The sequence below is a fragment of the Triticum urartu genome, chromosome 4 (assembly GCF_003073215.2).
Source record: "Triticum urartu cultivar G1812 chromosome 4, Tu2.1, whole genome shotgun sequence".
In the NCBI taxonomy this organism is placed as follows: Eukaryota; Viridiplantae; Streptophyta; class Magnoliopsida; order Poales; family Poaceae; genus Triticum; species Triticum urartu.
The window spans coordinates 25,897,196-25,922,713 of record NC_053025.1 but is presented as its reverse complement, the minus strand read 5'-3'; the positions used below and the strand labels follow the sequence as shown (position 1 = coordinate 25,922,713).

At 43.8% G+C, this 25,518-nt stretch overlaps 1 protein-coding gene across 2 annotated transcripts; it reads left to right on the top strand.

Moving 5' to 3' along the window:
- The first annotated feature begins 1,378 nt into the window (after window positions 1–1,378).
- On the top strand, window positions 1,379–6,194 carry LOC125553450 (transcription factor ICE1-like). Of its 2 annotated transcripts, none has more exons than XM_048717231.1 (4): window positions 1,379–2,484; window positions 5,265–5,486; window positions 5,718–5,888; window positions 5,986–6,194. In XM_048717231.1, the coding sequence occupies exons 1-4, from the start codon at window positions 1,495–1,497 to the stop codon at window positions 6,064–6,066; spliced, it is 1,464 nt and encodes a 487-aa protein (XP_048573188.1). In that variant the 5' UTR covers window positions 1,379–1,494; the 3' UTR covers window positions 6,067–6,194. The 2 variants fall into 2 exon arrangements, with proteins under 2 accessions (XP_048573188.1, XP_048573187.1); XM_048717230.1 differs by having other exon boundaries at window positions 5,983–6,194.
- Window positions 6,195–25,518: the final 19,324 nt, after the last annotated feature.

The window sequence follows — 25,518 nt, the reverse complement described above, 5'->3', positions numbered from 1 at the left end:
AGTCCAAAACAGTAGATAATATAGTATGGAGCAATAAAAAATTATAGATACGTTGGAGACGTATCACTCGCCGCTCGAGACCAAATCCGGCTATTTAAGTCGACAGGCATCCCGCAACCCTAGCCCATCCACCCCCTCTCTGCGCCGCCAGTCTGAGCCCATCCATCTCCTCTCTCTCCCACTCCGGCGCTCCGCCATTGTCCGGAGGAAGATCACCTACTATGCAATGCTCGCGCCGGAGCGCTGGTACGAGATCCAGCAGGAGATTCGGGCGAGACAAGCCACACGCGTCGCCCGCATCGCTGTCGAGCTGCCTCCGAAGAGCCGGGGGAAGAGGGGGGAGAGGAGCTAGCTCTGATGGAGGTGAAGGAGGCGGAGCAGCCGAAGCAGGAGCTGCCGGGCTTCAACATGGAGCAGGCAGATGCGGAGTTCATCGTCGCCCAATCAGAGGAGATGACGAAGCAGCTGGCCATCCTGGAGTCCATTCAGGATGAGGCCTATGTGAAGGCCAATCGGGCGTTCCTTCGGCAGGAGCCGACGCGCTCTTCGCCGAACTTGACGCGGAGATAGAGGCAAAGGAGGCCGAAGCAGAGCAGCCGGAGGAGCCGGAGCTGCAACTGCCGCCCATGCTGCCGGAACCGGGCACGGAGATCGTCGACATCTCCGACGACGAGTAGCTAGGTGATTGACGTAGTACGTAGGTTTATTTCGTTTGCATGTCTTTGTATAGATTTAAGAATCTAGTATGAGATGTCCGAATGCAACTCGTGAAAATTGAGGGATGCCTGGTCACTGCCGGCGGACGCGTCCGGTTTGAGGGGTCATATTTAACATATCCGGTTGTAGGTGCTCTAAGAGTCACCCTGAGCGTTGAGCCAAAAAAAAAACATATCCCAACAGTCATCATGTTCCTTAATACTCTCTCCGTTCAAAAACATTTGTTTGAGAAAAATGAATAAAAATAGATGTATCTAGAATTAAAATATGTCTAGATACATTCATTTATTCTGATAAGTATTTTTAGATGAAGAGAGTTTTTTTGGGGGTCTCTTTGAAAAGCACCTTAGGGGCGTTTCTGCCTTTTCCAGGCGTTCAATCGTTCGCTCCATACGCTTTGTACTAGGAGGGCTGGGTATTTTGGACCCCTCGACTGACATACGCTCTGTATTACCCGCAAAAATAAAAAAGACATACGCTCTGTATTGGGGTCCAAGAAAAAAAACTTCAAAGAAATAAATAGGAAAAACAAATATTAGGTGGGGTGGGTATTCTAGTAAATTGACACTTTTCTTTCTTCCGTGGGCAGCCAGCAGTGGACAGTGGTTTCCTGCCATGCATATAGACCCAATTCGGTGCGAGAAGTAGAACTCGCCTCGGGACCTCCTCCGCCATCTTCTCTCCTCTGTCCCGCTCTGCCATCTCTGCGCATCGCAGCTCCTCGTCGGGCAGTTACCACACCAAACATAGCCACGCAGCGCCGCCATTTCCGCGGCTATGCTGCCGCAGTTCAATACTTGTCTTTGGGTGCAGGAAGGCGACGTCCATGAACACCAGGGCCTCGGTCACGACCAGGCGGCGCTGATGGGGCTGGAGGCCGGCAACCACCACGACCAGCACCTCCTGCCTATGCCCTCGGGCGGAGGCGGGGGGTTCGGCGCCCCACCGATGCTTGATGATGACAGCTGGTACTTCGACGCGGTCGGTGACGCCGCCGGGAACGGGTCCATGATCCCGGCGCCGGCAACTGTGGAAGCGTCGGGATCTAGCTCCGGATTCGGGGATGCTTCCCAGATGTTCCCGCTCCTCGACGTCCCTGGGTTCGACCTCGACATCTCCGGCGACCTCTCGGCGTTTCTTGGCGCCGGGAACGCGCCGAACGCATCCCTGCTGCCGCATGGGAACACAGACTTCCTCGGCTCGTTCGGTGGCTTCGGCACCGCACCGGCACAAACGACGGACTTCGGTGACCTCGCTGGTTTCGACTTGTTCGATACCGGTGCCCCGGGCTGGAGCGGCCCATCCTCAGAGGGGCCGGCTGCTCCGGCGCCCCAGACCGCTGCCTTCTCTGGGCAGGGCAACGCGAAGGTGCTGAGGCCGCTGGAGAACTTCCCGGCGTCGGGCGCGCAGCCAACGCTCTTCCAGAAGCGCGCACTCCGGCGTAACGCCGGGGAAGAGGACGGCGGGAGGAAGCGTAAGGCAGCGGAGCCTGACATAATACTCGACGACGCCGACGATGACATCATCAGCATCGACGCGTCCGGGCTGAATTACGACTCGGAGGACGGGAGGGGCGTCGAGGAGAGAGGCAGGAAGGACGGCAACGAGTCCAACGCCAACAGCACAGTCACCGGCGGCGCTGCGGCTGAAGGGAACGGGAAGAAGAAGGGGATGCCGGCCAAGAACCTCCTGGCGGAGCGCCGTCGCCGGAAGAAGCTCAACGATCGGCTGTACGCGCTTCGGTCTGTCGTGCCTAGGATCAGCAAGGTGAGAAATTCTCTGTCTTTTTTAGCAAGAATTATCGTTCGCATTGTACGGTTTGTCACAGTTCATCCACGCATCTCAGGTGCAGTTCTACCTGTAGATTATGGACCAACACAGGCTTTGAAACGCCTGTGTGTCATCTACAGAATAACAGAAACCTTAGCTCATAAGTTTGTTGCTGGGCATGCACACCCCTTAGTCTGACAAGTTCTGTGGTTTAGCATAAACACCCCTTAGAACATGTTATGTTTGCATTATTTTGCGTTGATGGTTCTCTCTATTTGGCATGCCCGTAATTCTAGTGTTTTAGGATGACTGCCTATCATATTTCTACTTGCCTTTGTTAGATTAGAGTAATTTTAACCCGCAAAAAAAGATTGAAGTAATTTTAGGTATTAGTCATTGCTTGGTATACTGTATATGTATTCTTCGCATGTATAAATTAAATTGTCGTAATTTTTTCATTAGTAGTCGCTTGATATACGGATTTCCATTTATCGTACGAATTAAATTGGCACATTTATTTTATTAAAGCTAAATTGCTGTCCAGCGTATCGCCATTCACTGTCGCTGCTGGCATTTGTTCCGTTTCGACTCGATTATCATAGAGGTGTAGCGAGTGAAATTACTCCTCCACAACCGACCACCCGTTGGGGGGTCGTCTGCTCGTCGGGACACAGTTAGGCATAGGGGCCCACACACGTGACCTATGTTCTCTTTCTCGGTATGGCGCCCATGCATATCTGGCCTTTTTCTTGGCTTACTTTTGTGTGAAAGTTTCAAAATTCTGAAAATTCAAATCATTAAATTTGGCGTTTCCATCATATTGTCATTAGTAGTTGCTAGAGATATAAAGTTCTTTTTCTTAGACGAATTAAATCAGCATATCTATTTTACTAGAATAAATCGATTTCCATCTTACCATACAGCTGTCTGCGTTGTCTCTTCTTCCATTTCTACTCAATTATCATAGAGCTGTAGAGTGCGAAATTACTCCCTCCACGGCACCCTCACCGCTCGTTAGGGGAGCGTCTTCTCGTCGGGACGCTGCCAGCGGAGTGGCTCACGCGCGTGGCTTCTCCCCTTCGCTCTCATATGCTCCCTTTCCTGATGTGGGGCACATGCACATGTGGCTTTTTTGAGCTTTTTTCCCATCCAAAAATTGAAATATATATTGAAAGTTCAAATATTCCAAAGTTTAAGTTCCGAAAGTTGAAACTTCAAATTTTGTTTTTTTCTAAGTTTAAAATTTCAGAAGTTTCAAAAAGTCACACAAGTTTCAGATTCCAAAAGCTAGGCAAGACTTTTCGAAAGCCAATTGTGCGATTTCTAAAAGTTGCCAAAAATGAACATGCAAGTTTCCAAAAAAGGAAAAGTTGTCCTACTCTAGATTGATCGCATAGGGCCACAGGTATGGCAGTTAGCCACGCCCTGTAGAGAGATAAATCATAAAAATAGTTACATGATAAGATTCATGCTCTAGCTCACCGTCTGAAATAGTAAATTATGCATTTTTTGGTGCAAATTGTCGTGTAGAGCTGTGGATGCACACTAGTTTAAAGAACGTCTCATATCATAAGTGAGCTTTTAGCCTTGTTAGTCACACACACACACACACACACACACACTTGTTCTGGCTAGCTTGGAGATCTACTCCAGTATCTCTCGTCTGCCTTTTTTGTTTAGTTTCTACTGATGATTATGTATTTGCATGGCCATAAGTTTTGTTTACAAAGGCTACTGAATTTATACCTCTCAAACTACATAACTACACGATTTTTATTTCCTATGTGTTGCTTCTTATATGAGTTAAATGTGATTGATGTCCATGAGTTGTACTACAAATAGATTTCTCTCAAATATACTATTGTTATCTGCTTTTGGTGCATGTTATTCAGGTTCTAGTCAATTATTAGAGGTATAACAGATTGCAAAAAAATTATAAATTTTTAAATCATGGTTTTTGCATTACTTGTGTGCCGCCAGAAAAGTGCAACTTCAAATACCGAGACTATTATACATCATGGAGCTGTTCAAAAGACATCAACTATTTATAATGATTATATTTTATAAAAGGGTGTTCTTTATTAACTCAAAATGCAACATCTGGTGGATCAAAGCATGATGAGCACACACCTGACATCGATTTATACAATTATATAAGGAGAATCTTTTAGGAGCGGAACTTTTGGTTCCTGGGTACAAATGTACCCTATATGAAAAAACAATTTAGAAATTCAACAAAAAGTCAAAATAATCTGAATATATTTTTGAAATAAACTTGCCCTTTCATTGTACTAGTGAGAAAAGTTTCAGAAAAAGAAAATTCCTCTTTGACTTCTTTTCAAAAAAGATAAATTTTCGGTCAAAATAGCATGAATAGTGACCTATTATAGCAAATAAATTTGTCTTTTTCACTGTGAAGTCAACGTTGGTTTATTTTTCATGAAAATTTATATACTAGTGCACAAGTAAGTCAAGTTTAATCTAAAAATACTTTTGAACTATTTTGACTTTTTATAAAAAATCCCTATATAGGGTGCATATACATGCGGGAGCCAAAGGGTATTTCCCGAATCTTTTAGTTTCACACACAAGAAAATCCACAAGTTCTTTTAGCTGGGAAGAGCATGAATCATGGTGTAGTCTACACCATCTACTATGGCTAATTGTTTATTACTTGAGATTTCATCTTTAATTTTTTCTGCATACATAGAATTAACAAATTATCCTTCCTCTCTATGGCTGATTCGCTAACTGATTTATGTGGTTGCAATGGCTAGATGGACAGGGCTTCTATTCTTGGTGATGCAATCGAGTACCTCAAGGAGCTCAAGCAGAAGATCAATGTTCTTCAGAATGAGCTGGAGGCATCTCCTTCCGCGTCCTCGCTGCCTCCGACACCTACAAGCATCCACCCTCTGGCTCCTACAACTCCTACAATGCCCGCGCTGCCATCTCGCGTGAAGGAGGAACTGACAAGCTCTCCTGCTCAGGAACCATGTGTAAGTAACTAAGTATCTCTGGATCTCTCTGAATTTTCACTCAAGCAGAGCTAAACCTGCATATCAAAAAAATTTGCCCCCCTTGACATGATATGGTATTCTTTTTCTTTTTGCTAATGTTTGTTAGCAATAGATGAGAAGAAAACTAAAGCTGTAAAAGATTGATGTATACATTAGTTTGTGTGATCATCTGCATACCTGAGGTTTATTTTCTTTCTCTGGTTGCAACAGGTTGAGGTCAAGCTTCGGGAAGGTCGGATCGTCAACATCCGCATGATGTGCTCTCGCAGGCCAGGTGTTGTGCATTCTTCCTTGAAGGCCCTCGAAGGCCTTGGTCTTGACGTGCAGCAAGCTGTTATCAGCTATTTCAATGACTTTACATTGGATGTCTTCAAGGCTGAGGTACTGTAGTCCAAGTCTCTGTCACCACGTTTTCTGAAACAGTGGAATGTAAATACTTTGTGCCTCAGCTTACTCTGTTTGTTCTTCATGTTAGCAGTGCAAGGATGGCCCTGGTCCTCAGGCTGAGGAAATCAAGGCGGTGCTCCTGAAATCTGCGGGGTTCCATCCAGCGGCCTAGGAGGGAGAGCAGAGGACAGTATACCAAAGGAATTTACAAGGAGTCTTTTTTCGTTCCAAAAGACGAATTTGCAATAAGTACCCATGGTTTTGGACATAATAATGTCAGTTATCTGTTTTACTCGAGTACTTCTCGGTACATTGTTTTCGTCATGTTTAAGCCTGAACGAGAATTGTGTTTGGTTAATAATAAGGCGCAGAACTTTCTTGGATCTGTCTTTTCGCTTCCTTGCACGATTTTTTCCAAAAAAATATTTGGTTGCTGTGGCTTCAGCTTCGTTTATACAAAAACCAAACGATAGTGAGTTACTGGGATCACGCAGCAGGCGGAGTGGTGGCTGTACTGGACCCAACAACGCCGTCTTCACTGCAGCCTGCCGCTGGCAGGGCTGGATTTGGCTGCTTTCCAATGAAAGCTTGGTAAGAAAAACTGGTCCAGTGTTTTAGGGTAAAAATAATCGTCACTTGCAGCCTATTTAATGCTCCCTTCGTTTCATCAAAATACCAATGCGTATTAGGGTTTTCTTCTTGATGAAAAATTGGTTGCTGCTTTATTCGTCAACTAGCTATGGCATAGTCCCAGCTCAACACGTCCACGGTACAGCTCGGAGCAGCATACAACAAAGTCTTGGAGCATCTTCAACAGCCGCCTAACACGCGGCGCACTAAAAAATCTTCCTGATTTGCAGCGTGCTGATCACCTGTTTTTGCGCGGCGCGGAGAGCTGGTTCCAGCAGCCGCTGCGAAGTTTAGCACGCGCGACTAGCTCCAGCAGACGCTGCAAAAATATTGCGCGCACGCTCTCGCAGAAACAACATATGCACTCGAAACACAATCAAGAAGATCAAACACAAACAAAATAAATCAACAATAAATAGTTCAGTTTCGTTATTACAACTCAAACAAATAGTTTATCTTTCAATGCAACAAATAGTTCAACAATACAACATCAAACGCACAAATCATGATACTATTTGTCGGTCATTCCATGCCTACCACTCCTTGATGAGATCCTTCTGAAGATCATCATGCGTTTCGGCACGTCGAATGGCATGATAGGAGGCAACAAAACGGGCCACCCTGGCAGCCCTCCGTCGCACTCGCACGGGATGTCCCAAGAGCTCATAGTGAGAGTAGTCTAAATCTTGGCCACGCTCATTCTCGATGATCATGTTGTGCATGATCACACAAACGTGCATGATGTACCAAAGCATCTTTTGATTCCAAAACCTAGCCGGTCCTCTCGCAATAGCAAATTGGGCTTGCAAAATCCCAAAAGCTATCTCCACATCTTTTCTAGCCGCCGCCTGAGCATTGTGGAAATCAAGATTTTTCTTACCTTCCGGTTTTTTCAACTGTTTCACAAATGTTTGCCACTTTGGGTAGATGCCATCTGCAAGATAGAAGCCATAGTTGTATGTACGGTCATTTGCTACAAACTGCACCGGTGGTAGTTCACCATTTGCAATCTTATTCATCACTGGTGACCGATTAACAACGTTGATGTCATTCAAAGATCCAGGCATTCAAAAAAAAGCATGTCAAATCCAAGTCTCTTGATCGGCCACCGCTTCAAGGATTATAGTGGAACCCTTTTTTTGGCCATGGAATTGGCCATGCCATGCCTTAGGACAATTCTTCCAACTCCAATGCATGCAATCTACTGAGCCAAGCATACCTGGGAAGCCGCGAGCTTTGTTCATCTCCAATAGCCTTGCGGCGTCTTCAGCATTGGGAGATCTCAAATACTCCTGGCCAAACACTTGCACAATTCCGACTGCGAAGCGCTTGACACACATGATTGCTTGACTCTCACCCATGGCCAAGTGATCATCAACTAGATCAGCGGGGATACCGTATGCCAACATACGCAAAGCGGTTGTCACCTTCTGAAAGGTGCTATGCCCGAGCTCTCCGGCGGCATTCCTCCTTTGCTGAAAAAACTGGTCATGGCTCGCTAGTTTCTCTGGAATGCGCCTGAACAACTCGGTGCTCATCCTAAACCGGCGCTGGAAGTACGATTTGGGGTACACGGGAGGATCCGCAAAATAGTGCATGATCAATTTGTTGTGGGCATCGATCCTATCCCTCCAAATTTTCTGCCAACCCATAACCGAACCACCGTGCTTTCGTTTTTTATTAATGTGCATAGCTAGGATCATTGCTAGATCCTCCTCCTCTTCAATATCAAATTTTTCTTCGAAAGAATCATATGATGAACTCATCTACAATGTTCAATTTAAACTAGGCTATAAAAACTACAAACAACATGCAGCAAATTCATGTAAAAAATGTGAAGTTGAAGCAATACATACCTTGCAAGCGTTTTGTCGAACACCTTGCGGGCGCCGAGCGGCAGTGGGCGGCCGGGTGCTATTCGTCAGAGGAATGCCGCGCGCGAGGGGCGGCGGAAACTAGAGGGAGACTGAGGAAGCAGTGGCGGCGCAGGGATAGGCCGGGGAAGCGCCGGAATGGTCGCCGGAACAAATGGGATGGCACGGGCGGCGGCGGCGCCAGCGGCTGGATGGGGGTAGGTGGAAGTTGCGAGCGGGTGCTCGATTGTCCAGCGCGCTGGAGTGGGCGCAGCAAATAAATGGCGCGCAATGGCGTTTCGGCCCGCGCGCTGAACTAGTTATGCCGCACGCGCGGTTTTTGCGCCTCCGCTGGAGCGCGCGCAAAAACCACTAATTTTTTAGCACGGCACTTATATAGCGCTTTTGTTGGAGATGCTCTTAGGCATCTCTACCTAATCCTTTAGTGCATCTTCAATGTTGACCTGCAAAACGGACACAACATTCGTTCATGGACATGTATGCAGGTGTCGTTCACCTAACGCTATCCGCGTACATTTCAAATCGGCTTTAAACAAATCAGATGTATTATATGCAAATCGGATGATTTTCATTCAAACCGGATGAAAACATTTACATTTTGGACATATTTTTAACTAAACTATAAAAGTAGTCTACGACCGGCCGTGACGGATCTTCACTCACACGACATGTCTTTACCATGTCCGGCAACCCGCTCATCGGACTACTAGTAGCCCTAGAGGGATATGATAGGGAATAGCCTCCCCTCGCTTCCGTGAAGCACGGATCATGGTTTGTTTTTGGACGGGGAAGACAATTGTTGTGGTCTATGTCCCAGCTCACCGGGCAAGGCATTGGTTTGTGTACCCGGAGACGCGGTGGCGGTGGCCTTCAGGGAACCCAAGTGATGCATGCAAGTCAAACAAGGTGCTGTAGCACTTTCTTGGAAGTACCGCAATTAGTAATTGTCCCAACGAAGAGCAGAGGAGAGTATTTACAGTGGCGCTTCTGTCATACACAAGGTGTCACGGTTCTTGTGTGAAGTAAGTGCTTCAGCTTATGCAAATATCGTTATTGTCCTAGTAAATGGATAAACCAGAGTAACAAGACAAAAGGTTTATAGTAACGAAGGTAAAAAAAATTATAAGTAAATAACATAAATGAAAGTGAGGGCGGTGTTTCTTGCAATGAAGAGATTAGGTGCAAAGAGATTCAGTTCATGATAAGAATATATATCAAGTGTGTCAGTGCGACGTAATACCAGTTACCTTGTATTATACTATAGTATTTGATATGTGTGTTCTGTAAATTTATGAAACTCCTCCCCACGGGATTATATTTCATTCTATGGCCATGCTTCACCATTGCGACAGAGTGGTCGTTACCACAATTAAGGTCATTGGACGGTAACCAAGTGTTAGTTCTAATGGATCACCGTTATCTCATATTGTTTTCGGTCCTCATAGATATCTCCATCTGTCACGTCATAGGTCACAGATTTCCTAAACAATATGTGATACCTGTGTAGGTCTTGAGATCGTGTTGCCTGTGAAGGAAATATGCCCTAGAGGCAATAATAAAGTTATTATTTATTTCCTTATTTCATGATAAATGTTTATTATTCATGCTAGAATTGTATTAACCGGAAACATAATACATGTGTGAATACATAGACAAACTGAGTGTCACTAGTATGCCTCTACTTGACTAGCTCGTTGACCAAAGATGGTTAAGTTTTCTAACCATAGACATGAGTTGTCATTTGATTAACGGGATCACATCATTAGGAGAATGATGTGATTGACTTGACCCATTCTGTTAGCTTAGCACTTGATCGTTTAGTATGTTGCTATTGCTTTCTTCATGACTTTGTCATGTCTACATAGTTCTCGAACCTGTAGGGTCCGCACGCTTAAACGTTCGTTGACGATATAGTATTATATGAGTTATGTATGTTGGTGACCGAATGTTGTTCGGAGTCCCGGATGAGATTACAGACATGACGAGGAGCTCTGGAATGGTCCGGAGGTAAAGATTCATATATTGGATGATATGGTTAGGCCAAGGGGTCAGGCCCACGGGGCTATAAGTCGGTGCAAAAGGAGTTTTGCGGAGGCCAGGGGGGCAAACGCCGGAGACCCTGGCGTCTGGCCCTGGGCCAGGCGCCGAGGCCCATGGCGTCTGGGCCACACACCAAGGATTATGGCGTTTGGTCCTAGAGTCCGAGTGGGACTCTTGCCTTTCGGGCAAAACCGACTTTGAGGAGGCTTTTGCTCTAAGTTTCGACCCCAGGGCTCAACATATAAATAGAGGGGAAGAGCTAGCACCAAAGACACATCAAGAAACACCAAGCCATGTGTCGGCAACCCCGTCCCCTCTAGTTTATCCTCTGTCATAGTTTTTGTAGTGCTTAGGCGAAACCCTGCAGAGATTTCTTCACCAACACCGTCACCACGCCGCCGTGCTGCCGGAACTCATCTACTACTTCGCCCCTCTTGATGGATCAAGAAGGCGAAGACGTCATCAAGCTGAACGTGTGCTAAACGCAGAGATGCCGTACGTTCGGTACTTGATCGGGACGGACCGTGAAGGTGCACTAGTAGAAAAAGGGTCAAATATCAAGCACATTAGTGCCGGTTTGCTTTTGAGCCGGCACTAATGTGTGCATTAGTGCCGGTTCCAACGGCTAGCCGACCGCTTTCATTAGTACCGGTTCGTGCCACGAACCGGTACTAAAGTGAGTGGTGGCAGGATGTTGTCAGTCCGGGGCCGCACCTTTAGTACCGGTTCGTGGCACGAACCGGTGCTAAAGGTCGTCCTACATAAACCCTTCGTCCACCCGAGCTCGCTCTGTTCTTCCCCTTTCCCCTCTCCTCTCTGTTCTTCCCCTCTACCTCTCGAGCTCATCACACATTTTGCCCAAATTTTGTCAAGATTTGAAGACCCCCATCCATTCAAATGATCAAAAAGGTTAGCAACTTTGTCCTTTCATCTCTCATTGCTAGCTCTTGCAATGCTTTGTATAGTGATTAATTTATGAGTTTAGTAATTTGGGAGGAAATATATGTGCTAGTATTTGATTTATATGCAATTTGAGGTCAAAAATAACACTTAGTTTGCATATGTAGGTGTGGTTTACTTAGTGCCTTCTAAATCTCTGTCGTAACCACAGTCGATCGCCCGCACCGTTCCGTCGCCGGCACCACCTTGTGGTGAGCCTCTTGTTCATGAATGTTTTACATTACCAAATTGATGTTTGTGTGATTTGGATATATAGTTGCTCGTATAATTATCTTACCCGTACGTTGTATGTTATACATAGTGCCATGGTTTTGATATCCGTCCCCGTTGGCCTTCGTCCTTGTTATGATTCGGATGTGGTATATTCTCTTTTAAAAGTAGTGATTGCATTTCGTGTTTATGACAAATTATGCCCATCAAGTTGACATAGATATTTTTGTCTAGGAGGTTTGTGAACCGGAAATTCCAACCGACCCTATTGTCGAGAGGTTAAATTTAGTTGAAAGAGAAAACGAGTATTTGAAAGAAAAATTGAAAAGAATTGAGGGGGAGAAGATGGAATTGGAGTTGCATGTTGCTGATGTCGTCGATGATCACAAGATCAAGATGGAGAAAATGCGCTTGAAGATTAGAAAGATTAGAAAATATGCCATTGATAGTGAGGCTTGGTATCATTATGCTATTGGATCAATTGTTACCTTAGTTGCGATCTTGATCGCATTTGTTGTTGCATTTAAATGCTTTAGCTAGAGAGTTATTTGTTTGTTGCATTTAAGTCTTGTATGAACTTTATGTATGAACTTGTATTATTTGGTCTTTTCGGTGTTGTGTAATGAAGATGAGCCGACAATGGATGTACGATGACCGATGCTCTCCTGAGTTCATTAATGGCGTGCAAACTTTTCTGCTTGCGGCTGAGGCAAACAAGCGGGCGGATGGTTTTATGCCTTGTCCATGTTTTGTTTGTAAGAATGATCACAATTACTCTACGTCAAGAACCATTCACGTCCACCTGTTTAAGTCCGGTTTCATGCCCCATGATAATGTTTGGACCAAGCACGGAGAAAGAGGGGTTATGATGGAAGACAATGAAGAAGAAGAGGACGACGACAGCTATCCTGGCCATTGGTTCCCTGAATACGATGATACAACAATGGGGGAAGAAGCTGAGCCGGCAATGCGGGAAGAAGCTGAAGAAGAGGCATCAGATGAGCCCGCTGATGATCTAGGTCAGGCCATTGCCGATGCAAAGAGAAACTGCGCAAGTGATTTGGAGAAGAAGAAGTTGCAGCGCATGTTAGAGGATCACAAGAAATTGTTTTACCCGAATTGCGAAGCTAACAAGAAAAAGTTGGGCACCAAACTGAAATTGCTGCAATGGAAGGCAGAGAATGGTGTATCTGACAAGGGATTTGGAAAGTTGATGGTAATGATAAAGAATATGCTTACAAAGGACAATGAATTACCCGAGAGTACGTACGAAGCAAAAAGGTTGTCTACCCTCTAGGGTTAGAGGTGCAGAAGATACATGCATGCCCTAATGACTGCATCCTCTACCGCGGTGAGTACGAGGATCTGAACGCTTGCCCGGTATGCGGTGCATTGCGCTATAAGATCAGGCGCGATGACCCTGATGATGTCGAGGGAGAGCGCCCCAGGAAGAAGATTCCTGCCAAGGTGATGTGGTATGCTCCTATAATACCACGGTTGAAACGTTTGTTCCAAAACAAAGAGCATGCCAAGGCGATGCGATGGCACAGAGAAGACCGTAAGAAAGACGAAAAGTTGAGAGTACCCGCTGACGGGTCGCAGTGGAGAAAAATCGAGAGAAAGTATGGGAAGGAGTTTGCAGATGACGCAAGGAACGCATGGTTTGGTCTAAGCGCAGATGGCATTAATCCTTTTGGGGAGCAGAGCAGCAACCATAGCACCTGGCCTGTGACTCTATGTTTGTATAACCTTCCTCCTTGGTTGTGCATGAAGCGGAAGTTCATTATGATGCCAGTGCTCATCCAAGGCCCTAAGCAACCCGACAACGACATTGATGTGTACCTAAGGCCATTAGTTGAAGAACTCTTACAACTGTGGAATGGAACAGGTGTACGTGCGTGGGATGAGCACATGGGGGAAGAATTTGACCTTAAAGGCCTTGCTGTTTGTGAGCATCAATGATTGTCCTGCTCTCAGTAACGTTTCAGGACAGACAAACAAGGGATACCGCGCATGCACGCACTGTTTGGATGATACCGACAGTATATATTTGGACAATTGTAGGAAGAATGTGTACCTGGGACATCGTCGATTTCTTCCGAGCAGGCATCCCGTAAGAAAGAAAGGCAAGCATTTCAAAGGTGAGGCGGATCATCGGACGAAGCCTCGCCACCGTACTGGTGCTGATGTACATGATATGGTCAAGGATTTGAAGGTAGTCTTTGGAAAGGGTCCTGGCGGACAACCTGTTCCGAATGACGCTGACGGACGTGCACCCATGTGGAAGAAGAAATCTATATTTTGGGACCTGCCCTATTGGAAAGACCTAGAGGTCCGCTCTGCAATCGACGTGATGCACGTGACGAAGAATCTTTGTGTGACCCTGCTTGGCTTCTTGGGTATGTATGGAAAGACAAAAGATACGCTAGAGGCACGGGAGGACCAGCAACGTATGCATGGAAAAGACGGCATACATCAGGGTCTTGCCAGCTACGCTCTTACCAAAGAAGAGAAGGAAATCTTCTTTGAATGCCTGCTCAGTATTAAGGTACCGTCTGGCTTCTCGTCGAATATAAAGGGAATAATAAACATGGCAGAGAAAAAGTTCCAGAACCTAAATTCTCATGACTGCCACGTGATTATGACGCAACTGCTTCCGGTTGCATTGAGGGGGCTTCTATCGGATAGCGTTCGATTAGCCATTGTGAAGCTATGTGCATTCCTCAGTGCAATCTCTCAGAAGGTAATCGATCCAGAAATCATACCAAGGTTAGAGAATGATTTGGTGCAATGTCTTGTCAGTTTCGAGTTGGTGTTCCCACCATCCTTCTTCAACATCATGACGCACGTCCTAGTTCACCTATGCGAAGAGATTAACGTTTTGGGTCCTGTATTTCTACACAATATGTTCCCCTTTGAGAGGTTCATGGGAGTCTTAAAGAAATAGTTCATAACCGTGCTAGGCCAGAAGGAAGCATCTCCAAGGGCCATGAAAATGATGAGGTGATTGAGTTTTGTATTGACTATATTCCTGACCTTAAGCCGATTGGTGTTCCTGAATCGCGGCATAAGGGTAGAATGGATGGAAAAGGCACGCTAGGAGGGGATCAAATAATATGTATGGGCGGACATTCTCTCACTGAATCACACTACACAGTTCTACAGAATTCCACCTTGGTGGCTCCGTATATGGATGAACACAAGAATTTTCTACACCCCAAACACCCGGAGTGGTCTGATGACTGGATTACATGTGAACAAACCAGGAGTTTCGCCGGCTGGTTGCAGACACGTACCATGCATGACACCTCTATTGAAGATGACCTGTACTCGCTATCCCAGTTACCATCTTCGAATATAATGACTGTCAAAGGGTACGCGTTAAATGGTAATACATTTTACACGATCGCCCAAGATAAGAAGAGCACGAACCAAAACAGTGGTGTCCGCTTTGATGCAACAACCAAGACGGGAAAGGAAACATATTATAGTTACATAGAGGAGATATGGGAACTTGACAATGGAAGTGGTTTGAAGGTCCCTTTGTTTCGGTGCAAATGGGTCAATATGACACGAGGCGGGGTAACGGAAGACCCGCAGTATGGAATGACAACAGTGGATCTCAACAATCTTGCGTATGCAGACGAACCATTCGTCCTAGCTAATGATGTGGCACAGGTTTTCTATGTGAAGGACATGTCTACCAAGCCGAGAAAAAGAAAAGATAAGAAAGGGAATGCATCATACGATGAGCCAAAGCGCCACATAGTTCTTTCTGGGAAGAGAAACATCGTGGGAATGGATGACAAGACAGACATGTCAGAAGATTATGAAAAGTTTGATGAAATTTCTCCATTCAGAGTGAATATTGACCCGAGCATCCAGTTAAATGATGAAGATTTTCCATGGCTACGACGCAAAGGGACACACGCGAAGAAAAAGTTTCACACCCAAAGATCTGGGATGTGATCGGCTTCACTATCATCACTTTCTTCTGTGTTTTCACACCCAGGAGGGAATCTCTGTAATAGTTAAGGTAGTTATGTGTTTTGGCATTTGAAACGCGAAGAAATTTTATGTGCAAACAAATTCTTTCATGCATTTACTGATTTTTTCAGCTAAATGACCCTAAAATTGAAAAGCATTTCAAATGAACTCAAAAAAGGTTGAAAGTTGGCATCGTATCATAATTTCACCCAAAAGCATGTGCAAAAAAGTAGAGAGGGTTTTTTGTACCTAAAGTTTGTAATTTTTTGTACCCAAAGCAAAAATATTCACAAAGAAACTCTAAATAAAGCAAAAAAAACAACTCAAAAATAAATAAAGCAAAAAAAATAAGAAAATAAAAAGGCCGCCTACTGCACACAGCGGCCTACATACGACTAGAAACCCAACCTGTAGTTGGGCCAGGATGCAGGCCCGCAAGCCAAGTAGGCCCACAGGCAGAGTGGGAGAGGTAGGCCCTCAAGGCCTGCTATTGAGAGGAGCTCAATGCAGTACCTGTGTCGGGGCTTATAAACAGGTCCTGGCGCTGCTCAACTAGCGAGGTGGGACTAAACTTCTGCGCCCCTCGCCTGGCAGCGCACACCCTTTAGTACCGGGTCGTGGCTCCAACCGGTACTAAAGGGGGGTCTTTAGTACCGGTTGGTGCTACCACCCGGTACCAAAAGGTGGGCGCTTCCCGCCGCTTCGCCTGGCCAAAACAGACCTTTAGTACCGGTTGGTGGCTCCAACCGGTACTAAAGGTGTGTTCTATATAAGAAAACCCTTCAAAAAAATTCGACAGTTTCGTTCTCCCTCTGCTTCTTCTTCTCTGCCCCGTCGCCGCCGCCCCTCGTCGCCGCCCCCGTCGCCGTCCGTCACCGTCGTCTCCGTCCCGTCACCTCGCCGTCGCCGTCCCCGTCGTCGCCGTCCCGTCGCCTCGCCGTCGTCGTCCCCGTCCCCGTCCTCGTCGTCCCCATCGCCGCGCCCCACCCCGTCGCCGCGCCATGCCCCGGCCTCCCGTCGTCCCCACCCGGCCCGTCCCCGTCGTCCCCGTCGCCGCGCCCCGACCCGTCACCGTCGCCGCCCCCTGGTGAGCTCCTGTGCCCCGCAGCCGCCATGTCCACACACACACACACATACACACACATACTGATATTTAGTTATAGAAATGTTATAAATTTTTCTGTTTCTTAGTTATAGAATTATTTATAGAAATGTTAGCAATTTTTCTGTTTTTTAGTTATAGAAATATTAGAAATGTTAGTTATATAGAAATGTTATAAATTTTTCTGTTTTTTAGTTATAGAAATATTTATAGAAATGTTAGCAATTTTTTCTGTTTTTTAGTTATAGAAATATTTGAAATGTTAGTTATATAGAAATGTTATAATTTTTTCTGTTTTTCAGTTATATATATAGAAATGTTATAAATTTTAGTTATCACAATCCAATCACATTTAAAAAATGTTACTTTTTGCGGGCATATGGTATTTGTTCTCGACGATGCCCGGCCTGCATCCTCGCCGTCGACCCGTTCGCCACGACGTCCGGCTGACCCATGTCCGGGATTGGGCTCCGCCGGGCTGGCACTGGGAGGTGGTACCTGGAGGGGCGCGCCGCTTGGTGAGGAACCCAGCCTCGGGTCCCGTCGTCGACCCTGATCTCCTTTGGTGGCGTTCGCGTGGGCCACATTCGGTGCAGAGGGAGTCGGCCCCGCCGGAGGTGGTGTGTCGTCGTGTCAGGGAGGAGGACGAGCACGTCCATCGCTACATGGCTGCTATGGACGTCAGGTTCTCCAATACCTGGCAGGTTCTTTGGGTAGATGACCGGAGATATGATCTGTGATGGTTCCTTCTCTTTGGGTGTCCACCGCTCGTGCCCCAGGAACCGCGAGTGGCCTAGATTCTTCTGTAATATTCGATCTTTATTAGCTACCTAGCCAGTGATGTATTCGCTATATAATATTCGATACGATGTATTCGAGATTATATATATTATTCGAGATGATGTACTTGAGATTATATATCATTCGAGATGATGCATATTATGTACTATATATGATTCAGTTTTTCGTTATTGATTGCATCCATGCATTGTAATTTGAATACTAAATTGTTTTATATTTCTTCTGTATTAGTTAAGTAAAAGCTACGACGGACAATACCGGCAGAGAGAGAGAAGAGGAATTGTTCGAGATCATACGCAGCCCTCGCAGGCTAGATGATCTAAATGAAACAGATGACGGCTCCCAATATCTGAACAATACCGGGGAGGGTGATGATAACGTATTCGATCTCGACGACCGAGATGATGAAGTCATGAACTATGATTATGATTATGATGACGCAGACAATGTTTATGATGACACAGACAATGTTGATCTTGAAATAACAAAGACTACCGGCGAGGTATATTTATATAAGCAGGCATCTGGTGATCATCACATGTTTTTTATTTGAAGATATATATATATTAACGAATCGATCTTTCTTCTTTCAGCCCTCCGGATCAAGCAAATCTGCTTCTACAGAGAGCAGGACAAAGCGAGGCCCGGGCAAAAAGTTGAAGGAGGGTGTAAAGTACAACATCGACTCCATCAAAACTAATGGCAAACCCCTCACGCCTAAGAACATTGCGAACAAGTGGACTCGTCAGTGCGGAGTTCTTGTGAGGGACCAACTCCCGATCTCCATTCAAGAATGGAAAGAGCCAAAAACTAAACGTCCAGATGTTACTTGGGTCGACGACAGAGCAAAACAAAAGCTTTGGGAATCTCTGATGGAACATTTTGATAACCCACAAGTATAGGGGATCGCAACAGTTTTCGATAAGTAAGAGTGTCGAACCCAACGAGGAGCTAAAGGTAGAACAAATATTCCCTCAAGTTCTATCGACCATCGATACAACTCTACGCACGCTTGACGTTCGCTTTACCTAGAACAAGTATGAAAGTAGAAGTACTTTGTAGGTGTTTTTGGATAGGTTTGCAAGAAAGTAAAGAGCACGTAAATAAAAGCTAGGGGCTGTTTAGATGAAGACACAACTAAATTAGTTTTAGTAGAGAGCTTTTGTCGACAAGAAGGTTATTTGTCCCTAGGCAATCGATAACTAAACCGATAATCATTATTGCAATTTTATTTGAGGGAGAGGCATAAGCTAACATACTTTCTCTACTTGGATCATATGCACTTATGATTGGAACTCTAGCAAGCATCCGCAACTACTAAAGATTCATTAAGGTAAAACACAACCATAGCATTAAAGTATCAAGTCCTCTTTATCCCATACGCAAACAACCTACTTACTCGGGTCTGTGCTTCTGTCACTCACGCCACCCACCATAAGCAAATCATAAGAATATTGCAAACCCTACAACGGGGATCCCTCACGCTTGCGCGACACGGAGAACACCATAGGACAGCACCAATAATAAAACATACAACTCAAACCAATCACGATCATCAAATAGCCATTAGGACAAAACAGATCTACTCAAACATCATAGGATAGCCATATATCATTGGGAAATAATATATAGCGTTGAGCACCATGTTTAAGTAGAGATTACAGCGGGTAAGAGAGAGGTTACACCGCTGCATAGAGGGGGGAAGAGTTGGTGATGATGGCGGTGATGTTGTTGGTGAAGATGGCGGTGACGGTGATGGCCCCGGTAGCGCTCCGGCGCCACCGGAAGCAAGGGGGAGAGGGGCCCCCTTCTTCTTCTTCTTCTTCTTCCTTGACCTCCTCCCTAGATGGGATAAGGGTTTCCCCTCTGGTCCTTGGCTCCCATGGCGTGGGAGGGGCGAGAGCCCCTCCGAGATTGGATCTGTCTCTCTCTATTTCTGCGTTCTGTTTTCTGGCCCTTCACCGTTTCTTAAATATCTGGAGATCCGTAACTCCGATTGGGGTGAATCTTTCGCTCAGATCTTTCTAATAAAATTATCTTTCTTGCGGCAAAAGAAGAGCGTCAACCACCTTACGGGGTGGCCACGAGGGTCAGGGGCGCGCCTGACACCCTGGGGCGCGCCCCCTACCTCGTGCCCCCCTCGGACTCCGTCTCGCGTTGATTTTACTTCCCAAAAATCATAAATATTCCAAAATAATTCTCCCTCCGTTTTTATCCCGTTTGGACTCCGTTTGATATTGGGTTTCTGCGAAACATAAAACATGCAACAGACAGGAACTGGCACTGGGCACTGGATCAATATGTTAGTCCCAAAAATTGTATAAAAAGTTGCCAGAAAGTATATGGAAGTTGTAGAATATTGGCATGGAACAATAAAAAATTATAGATACGACGGAGACATATCAGCATCCCCAAGCTTAATTCCTGCTCGTCCTCGAGTAGGTAAATGATAAAAAGATATTTTTTTATGTGGAATGCTACCTAGCATAATCTTGATCATATGTCTAATCATGGCATGAATATTAAGACACGAGTGATTCAAAGCAATAGTCTATCATTTGACATTTAAGACAATAATACTTCAAGCATACCAACCAAGCAATTATGTCTTATTTAAATAACATAGCCAAAGAAAGCTCATCCCTACAAAATCATATAGTCTGGCTATGCTCCATCTTCACCACACAAAGCATTCACATCGTGCACAACCCCGATGACAAGCCAAGCAATTATTTCATACTTTTGACGTTCTCAAACCTTTTCAACTTTCACGCAATACATGAGCGTGAGCCATGGACATAGCACTATAGGTGGAATAGAATATGATGATGGGGGTTATGTGGAGAAGACAAAAAAGGAGAAAGTCTCACATCGACGCGGCTAATCAATGGGCTATGGAGATGCCCATCAATTGATGTCAATGTGAGGAGTAGGGATTGCCATGCAAAGGATGCACTAGAGCTATAAGTGTATGAAAGCTCAAACTAAAACTAAGTGGGTGTGCATCCAACTTGCTTGCTCATGAAGACCTAGGGCATTTGAGGAAGCCCATCGTTGGAATATACAAGCCAAGTTCTATAATGAAAATTCCCACTAGTATATGAAAGTAATAACTCAAGAGACTCTCTATATGAAGAACATGGTGCTACTTTGAAGCACAAGTGTGGAAAAAGGATAGTAACATTGCCCCTTCTCTCTTTTTCTCTCATTTTTTTGTTTTCTCTTTTTTTGGCCTTTCTCTTTTTTATTTTTTATTTTATTTTTTTGTCCGGAGTCTCATCCCGACTTTATGGGGGAGTCATAGTCTCCATCATCCTTTCCTCACTGGGGCAATGCTCTAATAATGATGATCATCACACTTTTATTTACTTACAACTCAATATTACAACTCGATATCTAGAACAAAGATATGACTCTATATGAATGCCTCCGGCGATGTATCGGGATGTGCAATGATCTAGCGTAGCAATGACATCAAAAAACGGACAAGCCATGAAAACATCATGCTAGCTATCTTACGATCATGCAAAGCAATATGACAATAAATGCTCAAGTCATGTATATGATGATGATGGAAGTTGCATGGCAATATATCTCGGAATGGCTATGGAAATGCCATGATAGGTAGGTATGGTGGCTGTTTTGAGGAAGATATAATGAGGCTTATGTGTGACAGAGTGTATCGTATCACGGGTTTTGGATGCACCGGCGAAGTTTGCACCAACTCTCGAGGTGAGAAAGGGCAATGCACGATACCGAAGAGGCCAGCAATGATGGAAGGGTGAGAGTGCGTATAATCCATGGACTCAACATTAGTCATAAAGAACTCACATACTTATTGCAAAAATCTATTAGTCATCGAAACAAAGTACTACCGCATGCTCCTAGGGGGGTAGATTGGTAGGAAAAGACCATCGCTCATCCCCGACCGCCACTCATAAGGAAGACAATCAATAAATAAATCATGCTCCGACTTCATCACATAACGGTTCACCATACGTGCATGCTACGGGAATCACAAACTTCAACACAAGTATTCCTACAATCCACAACTACCCACTAGCATGACTCTAATATCACCATCTTTATATCGCAAAACTATTGCAAGGAATCAAACATATCATATTCAGTGATCTACAAGTTTATGTAGGATTTTATGACTAACCATGTGAGTGACCAGTTCCTGTCATCTCTCTAAATAGATATAAGTGAAGCAAGAGAGTTTAATTCTTTCTACAAAAGATATGCCCACGCTCTAACAATTATAAGTGAAGCGAAAGAGCATTCTACAAATGGCGGTTGTCTATGTAAAGAGAAACAGGCAATCCAAACTTCAAATGATATAAGTGAAGCACATGAAGCATTCTATAAAGCCATACTCAAAAGATATAAGTGAAGTGCAAATAGCATTCTATAAATCAACCAAGGACCATCTCATACCAGCATGGTGCATAAAAGAAAAATGAAAACTAAATGCAAAAGACGCTCCAAGATTGCACATATCGCATGAACGAAACGAATCCGAAAACGTACCGATACTTGTTGAAGAAAGAGGGGATGCCTCCCCAGCATCCCCAAGCTTAGATGCTTGAGTCTCCTTGAATATTTACTTGGGGTGCCTCGGGCATCCCCAAGCTTTAGCTCTTTCCTCTCTTCCTTCTTCTCACATCGAAACCTTCTCAATCATCGAACACTTCATCCACACAAAACTTCAACAGAAAACTCGGTAAGATCCGTTAGTATAATAAAGCAAATCACTACTCTAAGTACTGTTGCAAACCAATTCATATTTTGTTTTTGCATTGTGTATACTGTAATATAACTTTTTCATGGCTTAATCCACTGATATAAATTGATAGTTTCATCAAAACAAGCAAACTATGCATCAAAAACAGAATCTGTCTAAAACAGAACAGTCTGTAATAATCTGAACATTCACCTTACTTCTGATACTTGAAAAATTCTGCCAAAATTAGGAAAATATACAATTTGTACAGAAAGACAGTGCAAAAAGAATCAGAACCATTTGACGTTCCAGTAAAAAATTAAAATTCATGCACTACAGCCAAAGTTTCTGTCCTGCACCGCACAAACCAACAAGCATCATAAACATCCTAAAGGCAAACCTTGGCACATTATTTTTATAATACAATGGAATTGTACAAGGGGGTAATTATTTTTTTTGAAAAGTTTCTGTAATCAAGATTCACAAAGTTGCCGTGAGCATGAACAAAGTTCAAGGAGCTCTCCCACTTCAACAATGCTTGTCTTTCTCACTTTCACTTTCCTTTTTGAAAAGTTTTGGGTTCCCCTCTTTATTTTTTTTGTTTTTAAACTATATTAAAGCACTCAACAGAAATAAATGACTCTCTAAAACTTCCGGGTTGTCTCCCTGGCAGCGCTCTCTTTAAAGCCATTAAGCTTGGCATATAGTGCTCAAGTAATGGATCCACCCGGATCCCAAGGTATATCAAATCCAATTTTAATTAGCAATGATTTGTAATTTAGTAGAGAGCACAAAGCAACATATATCATGTAATGACAAAGTCGAACTCTCTTCCTATGCATCGGCATGTCATAAAAGAACAATTCATGCACACCTAGTAAAGGCCAATGCATATTATAAATAGTTTCTTGCAATTTTGTCATGTGGGAAACATAGAGAGGTGGAGATATAGTTCCACTCTCATAATAATTGCAAGTAGGAGAAGTAAGCACATGCATATTATATTCATCAAAATCATCATGTGTAACGGTAAAAGGCAACCCATCAATATAATCCTTAATAAGGGCAAACTTCTCCGATATAGTGTAGCCGGGAGAATTCAAAAAGATAATAGGACTATCATGTGTGGGTGCAATAGCAACAATTTCATGTTTAACATAAGGAACTATAGCAAGTTCATCTCCATAAGCATAATTCATATTGGCATCTTGGCCACAAGCATAGCAAGCGTCATTAAAAAGGGATTTTTCAAGAGAATCAATGGGATCATAACAATCATCATAGCAATCATCCTTCGGTAAGCACGAAGGGGAACTAAACAATGTATGAGTTGAAGAGTTACTCTCATTAGAAGGTGGGCACGGGTGATCAATCCGCTCTTCCTCCTTTTGTTCTTCGCTCTCCTCCTCATCTTTTTCATCCAATGAGCTCACAGTTTCATCAATTTCTTCTTCCATAGATTCCTGCAAAATATTAGTCTCTTCTTGGATAGCGGAGTAGTTCTCAATATATGATTTAACATAAGCATTAGAAGCATAATTATCATAGCAATATTTAAGTATGGCAAAATTTTCAGATTCGTAAAGGCCAATGCATAGTATAAACAGTTTCTTGCAATTTTATCGTGTGGGAAACATAGAGAGGTGGAGATATAGTTCCTCTCTCATAATAATTGCAATTAGGAGCAGCAAGCACATGCATATTATATTTATCAAAATCATCATGTGCAACGGTAAAAGGCAACCCATCAATATAATCCTTAATAAGTGCAAACTTCTCCGATATAGTATAGTTGGGAGAATTCAAAAAGATAATAGGACTATCATGCGTGGGTGCAATAGCAACAATTTCATTCATAACATAAGGAACTATAGCAAGTTCATCTCCATAAGCATAATTCATATTGGCATCTTGGCCACAAGCATAGCAAGCATCATCAAAAAGGGATATTTCAAGAGAATCAATGGGATCATAACAATCATCATAGCAATCATCCTTCGGTAAGCACGAAGGGGAACTAAACAATGTATGAGTTGAAGAGTTACTCTCATTAGAAGGTGGGCACGGGTGATCAATCCGCTCTTCCTCCTTTTTTTCTTCACTCCCCTCCTCATCTTTTTCATCCAATGAGCTCACAGTTTCATCAATTTCTTCTTCCATAGACTCCTGCAAAATATTAGTCTCTTCTTGGACAGCGGAGTATTTCTCAATATATGGTTTAACATAAGCATTAGAAGCATAATTCTCATAACAATATTCAAGTATGGCAACATTTTCAGATTCGTAAAGAGTAGCACCATACTTTTCAATCAAAGAAGCAATTTCATAAGCACCCTTAAAAGCAACAAATTCTTCAATTTGTTGAACATCATAGTAATTATAAACACCCTTAGCATATGAAGATAAGATTCCATTATCAATAAACTCACATTGGTAGGGAAGGTGTTTCTTAGGGTTTTTAGAACAACAAGTAAAATCATAATAATAGCATAAATTCCAAGCATAGCATTGCAAACGATGAATTTGATCAAATAAACGTTTCCCTCTTTCAGATATACGGTGTCGCACATAACAAGCATGCTCATCTAAAGATTTGCCCTCAACTAAGCTAGTTGGGGTTTCGGCATGAGCACATAGGGATCGAAGATGATCCAAGTAATAAGCTTCAGCAATGTGATAGATTTTGAGTGGTTCTTCAACCATTGGTTCAGTAGGTACAACTAATTTTTTTGGTATTTTGCGTTTCCTACCCATAACTAAAGATAGAAAACAACTAAGAACAACAAATAAAAAATACTTACTGATAAAGCAAACACGCACACACGAGAATATTCACTCCACGCTATTGCTCCCCCGCAACGGTGCCAGAAAAAGGTCTTGATAACCCACAAGTATAGGGGATCGCAACAGTTTTCGATAAGTAAGAGTGTCGAACCCAACGAGGAGCTAATGGTAGAACAAATATTCCCTCAAGTTCTATCGACCACCGATACTACTCTACGCACGCTTGACGTTCGCTTTACCTAGAACAAGTATGAAACTAGAAGTACTTTGTAGGTGTTTTTGGATAGGTTTGCAAGAAAGTAAAGAGCACGTAAATAAAAGCTAGGGGCTGTTTAGATGAAGACACAACTACATTAGTTTTAGTAGAGAGCTTTTGTCGACAAGAAGGTTATTTGTCCCTAGGCAATCGATAACTAGACCGGTAATCATTATTGCAATTTTATTTGAGGGAGAGGCATAAGCTAACATACTTTCTCTACTTGGATCATATGCACTTATGATTGGAACTCT

What these genes read in the sequence shown, in the direction of transcription:
- LOC125553450 (XM_048717230.1), top strand. Translation starts at nt 1,495, where the DNA reads ATGCTGCCGCAGTTCAATACTTGTCTTTGGGTGCAGGAAGGCGACGTC. An exon ending in TCGTGCCTAGGATCAGCAAG is followed by an intron (nt 2,485 to 5,264) that starts GTGAGAAATTCT and finishes TGCAATGGCTAG; the next exon opens with ATGGACAGGGCTTCTATTCT. An exon ending in TGGATGTCTTCAAGGCTGAG is followed by an intron (nt 5,889 to 5,982) that starts GTACTGTAGTCC and finishes TCTTCATGTTAG; the next exon opens with CAGTGCAAGGATGGCCCTGG.